Source organism: Corvus brachyrhynchos, unplaced genomic scaffold, assembly GCF_000691975.1.
Source record: "Corvus brachyrhynchos isolate BGI_N302 unplaced genomic scaffold, ASM69197v1 scaffold255, whole genome shotgun sequence".
Lineage (NCBI taxonomy): Eukaryota > Metazoa > Chordata > Aves > Passeriformes > Corvidae > Corvus > Corvus brachyrhynchos.
This window is the reverse complement of record NW_008238358.1, coordinates 7,542,674-7,551,331: the sequence shown is the minus strand read 5'-3', so window position 1 is coordinate 7,551,331 and position 8,658 is coordinate 7,542,674. Positions and strand designations below refer to the sequence as shown.

At 36.6% G+C, this 8,658-nt stretch overlaps 1 protein-coding gene across 5 annotated transcripts in view; it reads right to left on the bottom strand.

Moving 5' to 3' along the window:
* Window positions 1-8,658, bottom strand: part of LRP2 (LDL receptor related protein 2) — a 118,998-nt gene that overhangs the window by 49,823 nt on the left and 60,517 nt on the right. For all 5 annotated transcript variants that reach the window (XM_017735815.1, XM_017735816.1, XM_017735817.1 and 2 more), the window contains 5 exons: window positions 5,573-5,739; window positions 2,981-3,124; window positions 1,989-2,098; window positions 947-1,124; window positions 414-627 (listed from right to left, as the gene is read on the bottom strand). In XM_017735815.1, coding sequence (XP_017591304.1) covers window positions 414-627; window positions 947-1,124; window positions 1,989-2,098; window positions 2,981-3,124; window positions 5,573-5,739 — 813 coding nt within the window. The remainder of the gene's footprint in view (window positions 1-413; window positions 628-946; window positions 1,125-1,988; window positions 2,099-2,980; window positions 3,125-5,572; window positions 5,740-8,658) is intronic.

The following is an 8,658-nucleotide window of genomic DNA, read 5'->3' as shown; positions in this document are numbered from 1 at the left end:
GGAGGCTGCCCCCCGCAGCCTGCTGCGTCCAGAGCTGACCGGGCTGAGTGGGATCCGCTCCAAGGGGACGCAGGGGCACCTAATCATTATACATTTTAGCACAGATGTATTAGCAATGGGTCTGCTGGTCTCTTGTCATTGAAGATCAATGGGGCCACGAATCAGATAAAACTTGAAGCTAAAGTAACAAATTTTCTTAGTCAACACTACTTTAGTAAAACTACATGAGCCAATAGATGCCTTAATTAGATGGTGGAGCATCTCTTTACCAAAACCAGGCAAAATGCTTCTGACACTTTTCCTGAAAGCCAAACCAAAGCATTTCCTTTGAAAGAGTATACATTCTATGTCTAAGGGAAGTTCAAGTTTTTGCAAGGTGAATATCCTGAAACATCTCTCTAGCAAATACTCACTGTCTCTATAATACACACGTAGGCTCTTCAATCTTGGGACGTTATCTCTCAGTACTACTTTGTTTGCGCCGGTGGCCTTGTCAACCCGTTCAATCACTTCATAATCTCGATCAGTATAGTACAGAAAGGTACCATACACAGCAACTCCCCAGGGATGAGAAAGATGAACCACCAGAGTCACACGATTTGTACCATCCACATTGCCTCTCTCAATCTAAGAAACCAGTTTAAAGAATATGATTACATTTCTTATAATAACAGTTCAATGTTATAATACAAAACTAAAATCCAACACACGCTACTAAAATCTCTTTTGTGCATGAAATCTTTATGTACAAGGTAGGAAGGAAAGGGCAGGCAGCGTATGATTTCTGATCTTGTACTTTTGACGGTATTTAATAACAACAGCTATCCAGATTTTGCTTAGTCCTGTAACTCCCAATTACAAGAGAAAACTGAAGTAATAGAATCACTCATGTGAACCATAGATGCAGAAACAGGTAAAGAAGCAATTATTAAAAAAAGCCTCCTACCATTCCTGTGCTTGTGACAGCCCAGTACAATTTTTGTTCCTTAATGTCAATGGTAAGGAACTCTACATGGTCCAGGTTGCCAGTGAAGAGGGTTTGTATGCCTGAGCCATCCATGTTTGCACTGGCAATCTTTGCTGGGACTCCACTGTCAGTTCCCTGGTCTGTCCAGTACAACTTCCTGTAACAGACATCAGATATGTTAGCAAAACTGCCAAGAGAAATCAGCGGACCAGAGTCACTTGAGCATATGCTTAAAACCAATTCCTTTGTCAGACAAATACTTCAGCCCATGCTGAACAGAGCTCATGTTGAATCAAACCACAGTGAAAAAGAACTTATTTGAAAAAGAGAAAAATGCTTGTTCTGTCAAGAGAAGAATGCCTCTTAAATAATTTTTAGAAACCCATAACCTCGCCTATATCGTCCCACTATAACATCAGCAGGTAAACACACTAGAGTATTATGACTATAACAAAAAAGGAGGAGAATAATAATTCTGTTTCACAGATGGCTGCAACATTTCAGAGTGGGTGTGGTTTCAATTTTCAATTAAAACTACGAAATCAGAAAAAAATCTATATGAAACAGAAAAAAGGCAAATTGTTTTTTGGAGCAAGCAGCAAAATTATATTTAGTTCTTTTTATCATGTGACATTTTTCCCATGTAATGTGTGTTTCTACTATAGATAGGCTCAAGTCAGACATCACAAGATATTTTACAGAAAGACTTTGGAGTTCCCTTTATTCTGGGTTCCCATTTCTCAGGCATTTTTTCACAATCATAATATTCTGAGATTCTTTTTGATTAAAAAATGGTACTATACAAGGATATAGTAAACGAAGGAGAATGAACATCTATACAATAATTTAGGAAGCTATGCAATTATTTTTTACCGCTTAAAAAGAGTAAATAAATTCTGCACCAATATGAAACAAACAAAACAATGTCAAATCCAGGATGAAATTTGAAAACCCTGAAAAATTAAGAAAAATACGGAGAATACACTCATGAGCAAATACAACAGCAGTTTTGGAAACTTACCCTCTTGCTGGATCAACTGCCAAACCAATCGGTGTGCCAGCTCCCAGAGAGGTGCCATCATTGGTAATCAGTGTTTTCCTGTACATTATGTCACCATGCAGCTTCAGGACCTATGCAAACACTGAAGTGATCAGACCATGCAATGTAGAACTTATGGTACATTTTCAATTTACAGGAATGAAGCCTAAATCAACAGGGAATTGAAATTCAGAAGACTTTCTCAAATACCATGAAGAAAAAGCACATTGTTCTGTACTCTAACCATCGCCGTTCTCTAACATGCACCCCTTGAAGGAGCTGCTTGCAGCTCAGAACCTGCCTACAAGAAAGGATCCTAGCTATAAAAATAGTTAATCTCTCAGTCTCCATAATATGTTCAAGGCCTGAATGGGTTGATGAAATTCTGATTTAGGAAGGATACCATTTCATTTGCTCAAATTAGCTGCCTTTTAATTTAATAGTTGGCATTTCTATTTTGGAACAAGAACACTAATGACTGGGCTTATTCACAATCATTACTGTATTATATATTACTAATCTTCACATACCATGAGACTTCTTGCCTCCAGAAAGCTACGTAATATGTTATCAAAGCATTTGGGAATGGATCTCACTGCATTCAATGGCAACATTCCTTTATTATCACAGGCATTGGGATCATTGATTTGAAGTGAGGATAGTAACAATAGCAACTCTAGTCATTAGAGATGTTGGGCGTTAAATACTGGAAGCCAAATGAGTTTTAGGGGGAAAAAAAATAGAGATTTATACAAAAATAAAGTTTGCAGAATATATTGCTTTCAATCTTTTTAGCTATGTTCAAATTTAAGTTTCTGTTCAAGTTTGTAAAGTATTTTTCTACAGACAGATTGCACTTTAAAATAAATCTAATTTAAGTTTTTCACCAAATAAATATTACTAATTTCAATCTGTATACATAGCATTGAAAAATCTAGGCTCTTATTTTCCAATTGTCCCTCTCAAATAATTACCTCAATTGATTGTGTCCCCGGGTTACTGTAATACAGATTTGCAGACATCCAGTCCAATGCTAGACCAGTAGGAGCACCAATAACAGCTGCTGGAGCAAAAACTGTCCTGTTGGTTCCATCTGACCTCACTCTGTGAATTTCACCCTTGGAAAAAAAATAACAAAAGTGAAAAAAATGTCAAGAGCAGAAAACACTCTTCTATTCCAACTACATGAACACTTTTATACTGCAATCTTTTCTAACACTAGCCCAGTTCAAGGAGGGAGAAGGCAGAGGCAGAGATAGAGCAGAACCAGGAGTAAAAAGTGGAGCACATGTTGCAGTTGCCATCTAAGAGAAGGAACAAGGTAGAGTCAACTTTTAGAAAAGGATGCAGTGATCATTCCATGTATATTCTTAATTCCTTTGTTACCATGATATCAGTATGCCGTCTAAATATCTCAGTACAGAATTGAAAATCATGCTTCAAAAAGCAATCAGCATCTCAGCAAAAATCTGAACAAGAACTCCAGACAAAGCTTACTGCTGTCTCAAATAACTAAAATTTCTTAGACAGAAGTAGAGTGCTTCTTGCTGAATCCTAACAACATGGTGCTATTTGCAAATTAACCTGTCCTTGAATCCCCAGGCCTTCAGAAAAAAAAGTAGGAAAACAGGATAATTTTTGGTACTCTTTTTACCCTACTTTGAGAGGGTATTGCCTATTATTGAAATTTACAATTAATAACCTATGGAACAGGACAGTTAAAGATAATAAAATGTTGGAAGTGTTTTTCAAGTAGAATACGGGGGGATTTTTATCTCTCTTTCCTGACTTTGCTTCAGACAGGGTGAACAAGCTGATGCATGTACACTTGAACTCTACAGCTTCAAATGATGCTACCACTGGAAGTGAGATTACAGCAACTATGAAAGTGTAGACAAATCCCAAGAAAAGCCAAACATGCAAGGATGGAGGAGGATGGATGGAGGCAAAATGTGGTGTTAAGGAAGAGGCCTTGAGGTAATAGACAAGCACTACAATTAAGAAAGTAGGCAAATATGCTTCTGTCATTAGAAACCAGGGAAATATCTTTTTTTCAGAGAGCAATCCATGACTGACACAGGTGTCTCAGCCCTGTTTAGGAGAAACAGAAGCCTGAGGCGTGCAGGTCAGGGATACAGTTAGAGGGCACAGCCTATAGTCACACATTTGTCAGGCTTTGTCAAGACCCACCTAAAGTAGAGCTAACACCTAACCCTTGGCCTGTGAAGGCACTTGCATTTCACTTGTCAGGATTTAACTTGCTGTTAATGTATGTATCAGCCCCTGACCTCCACCATTATTGTATATGCCAGCTGTATCTGCTGGCTGAGATCTGTCAAGAATATTTTCTCAGACTGCAGGGAAGATGAAACAGATTATCAAGTATGTAAGTAGCTTCTTGGGCAAAGGTTACCTTAAAAAGGTCTATTTAAATACTTCATTGAACTAAACATTCTAACTTTAAAAGAACAAATAATTAAACAAATTGTAATTTCTTTATGAGCGGCACAGAATACAATATAAAATTAGTCATTTTAAAAATTGTATTTACTTCAAAGCTGCAAAATGTAAAGAAAGCAGGTTGGGGAAAAAAGCAAAAATCTTGTGTGGATGAAACATAACAAGTTTGTGTGAATTGTTTCTGTCAAAACATAATTACGGAAATCTCCTTATCTACCATCATACTTCTCCGAGACCTAATTACTGCTTTTCTTGACAAAAAGAACTGCTTTTAAGTTTCCAAGAGTGAAGAGATATTGCAGAATCAGAAGTTTCCTATCACATCTGTCTCACACACTGCCATAGATTTTTTCTTTTGAAGTGTCCATCCTGCAAAAATTATGGCGTTTTTTTGTTGGTTTGGGGTTTTTTTTGTGACAAGCTAGCCTTATGGAACACATATCATTTCTTAGTTCATGACCAGCAATAAAAGCACTTAAACAATTATAATTACCTATTAAAAATTAGTTCAAATTAGTTTTTAAATCTATAAGCCTCATATGTACTACCTGGAAATTACTGTGAGTTTGCAACCATTTTCTGTTTAAAGAAAAAGATGTCTCGCTCTATGATGTTACTTCATTAAGTGCTTAGATTAGAGGGACATACATTCAAACTAATGTTAAGTGTCACTGTGTCCAATGTACTGCTCCCATGGAGAAGTGTTCTGGCTGTGTTTGCAGAATTGAGTCTTAAGTCGACAGAGGACAGAGAGTAGAGTATAGCACAGCGGGGCTGAGAGTATGGGTCTGTCAGTGCTCTCCAATATTTCCTGTTCACATCTCTGAGGCAGAAAAAAATTAATCAAATGTTTCTGCTGACAAAAATAAGAACTACCTTACAAAAGAGATGAAGCTTCCTTACTTGTCCTAGGAGAAAAACCAATCAAAAAAAAACCCCAAAAAAACCAACCCACAACAACAAAAAACCCACCACTTCATTCCTTTCTATTTATCAAAATTCTTATCAGCAAGCTCTCTAATATATTTCAGTCTTAAACACTCCTTAAAAATAAAGAAAACTTTTTTTTAATTTAGTGCACATTTTGAACACAAATACTAACTTACTGGATTTTCAACCCAATAAATCATCTGTTCAGAGTCATCGAAGTCAACATCAACACCATTTTGAACTCCTGCTATTGGAACCATAGCATCATTTGTCTTTTCCTCAGGGTTCAGAGAAATTCCGTAAATTATATTATCTCTTACAGCAATAAGGAAAGGGTGTTCAACTGTGAAAACAGAGAGTAATTCAGAGTTGCTTCTGGTCAAGAAAATGGCATTATGATATGTTTTCCCCTCCCACCCAAAAGTTCCCTGATGCTGAGAATGGTTCAGTACTACCAGCGATGTTTTGAAACCAGTTACAAAGAAGTTTTTTCCCTCACTAGGAATGATGTAATCAGTTATTGAAACTGTTGTAACATTTTAAGTTTCAGCAGCATGCAATCACAATACAAATTCTGAGCAGAAGGAAGTAAATAAGGCAGGATCACTCACTGCTAGACAAGAGAAAAAGGATATTTGTGCAGCTGCTCTAAGCTGTTTTTTCAAATCTCTGAGAAGGGGAACCAGGCAAAGCTCTGAGGATTCTGCAGGACCTGCCTGTAATGGGTTCTATTGCCTGTTAAGCAGGACTCACAAGCAAAGAACAATGTCACAGCAGCAACTGCTGATCATTATTATTAAATGTAACTGCAGCACTTTTTTCTTGTTTTATCCCTAAGGGAGCAGACATACTCCCTTATGGTATATTTACTTTTAGGTAAACTTGTGCCCGTATGCTTAAATCTTATTAACAAAGGGCAGCTCATCAGGTGATCTGAGAAAATGCATCAGAGAGCTGCAGAGTGAGGGTCAGCAACTACATTTCTCATCTGCTAGGGAGCAGGGGAAGAGAATCTCCTGAACAGGGATTCCCCTCTCCCTTGTGCTTTGCTCTTTGGAGAACAAATTCTAGCCTCTTCTTCCCATAGGCACAAGCTACCACTGAACAGGGAACTGGGCTGTTGTAGCAGTAACCCATTTCCTCTTTTATAATAGATCAAAGACTTGGTTGGTTTAGTTTTGATTTTCTTTACTGGCTGCTTAATACATTTATATAAATTTTGCAGTAAAAATTTTGACATAAAAAGCCACTAAACACAGCATCACTGCACCTCTCAAAAGGTATTCTCCATACTTCTCTCTGGCTGCTAGAAGTATTTGTCAAATTTAACTCGCTACTTCAAGTTTTACACCTATGCAAGTCTACACAGCCTGATTACTCCTCATTCTTATGACAGAAAACAGAGCAAATTTGCTGGGCTATAGAGATATAAAAAGCTGTGTAGGTTCATCAGATTGGCATTAATATAACTTCTGCAATTCTTAAACTTCATACAATTTACATGACAAATAATAATCAATATAAAATTAATGTATTGTTATATTAAATATGCACATGTGCCATGTTAATACAATATTTTAATATACACAAATTCTGTTGTTTCCAAGCCAGCTTGCTACATTACCATCTTTTATATCAACCTGAAATGCAACTTAAAATAAAATAAGCACAAAGGCAAGCTTTCTTCATCTTATATAAAGCTAAAAATGGTGCAGTCCTAGAATCAATGCCTTTCCATCCACATGAAGTTGGTAGTATTTAACATGCAAACAAAGTAGGCAGAGATCAGCAATATTGTTGTTTGTAGAGACACTGGGCAATCAAATGCATGCAGCTCAGTTTAATCTTACTTCTGAAAGATTGTGCTGGCCTATTAAAGTAAACAGTGACAGCAAGGATAACAGTAAAGATTAGCACGGAAACGGCAAATGCCTATTCATGTGTAATCATGGAATCATAAAATGGCCTGGGTTGGAAGGGTCCTTAAAGATCCAATTCCAACCTAGTTCCAACCTTTCTGCCATTGGCAGCAACATTAATCATTAGCAATTATTAAAATATTTTACAGTGAAAAGAATAAGTATATTTTTTATAACTTTTTCTGGTGTGCTGACCTTCAGCAAACACATCTTTTTAAATTACCCAAATCTGTAGATGTTTTCTACATACTGTTTTAACTGTATGTAGTACATCTAAATAGAAAAAAATAAGTCCATATAGTTCAAAAGAATTGGGCTTCACAGAAAGATATTTCTACTTTTCTCTCAATTATGTCAATAAAAGGGCCACAGTTGTACCTAAGCAGACACAGGGAAATTTGCAACACGTGAAAAGAAAAGATAAGAAAAGTCAAGAGCTCAATTCAGGGACAGAATTGGGTCAACCTCTACATGTGCATGTGCTTCATCACTGGCATGCTCCATTTCTTCCATCATGATCCCTCTATAAACCTGCACATAATCTAACAAGTGCAGATTTCTAGAAGAATCCCTCTTTTTTGTAATAGCTTAAATAAATTCACACTTCATTTCAGATTATATAAATTGGTAATTCCCTTGCTGCTGACTAAGAAAAATGTGAATGCAATACAGCCCTTTAAATAGCACACTGCTAAGTATCAAGCAGGAAAAGAACGTGATACTGGCCTTTAACATTTAGACAGTTTTAAAAGTCTTAAAAGAAAAGGATTTTTTGACTGACAGATTTCTAGTGTTAGCTCATCCCAAAGATAATTTCTACTTAAATTTCAGTGATTTGAAGCTTCCTGTATAGGCAGGCACCAAAGCACACTTAATATCTGTACAATTGATGGAAAAATTAATGATGAATGCTTCATCTGAAAAAAGCAATGTGGTCAAATTTCTAGTCACAAATTGCCTACCACTAATTTGAATTTTTGTGACTTCTTTTTAAATGAATGGGCTAAATGACTTGTACAAATCACTGAGATCTGTGGACTATCCAAAGAAAATTCAGTGGTATTTTTTGATATGAAGTTGTTTACAAAAGTTAGTTCTATTACAGCTGCATCACATATAATCACATGTAATTTTATGCCGTGTTTCCAGACCTTCTGCATTTGGCACCTTCTGCTTTTTTACACTGGAGAGGGAAAAAGCTGAAGATGAGAAATCTTGATCTGAATTCTGAAGTGCATTAGTTCTGATAGGCTGAAGAGAGTGATAAGTAAGAGGAAGAACATCTTGCCTCATTAGAGGAAATCAAAAGATCATTAATTACTTCTTAGCAAAATACAGGCTGA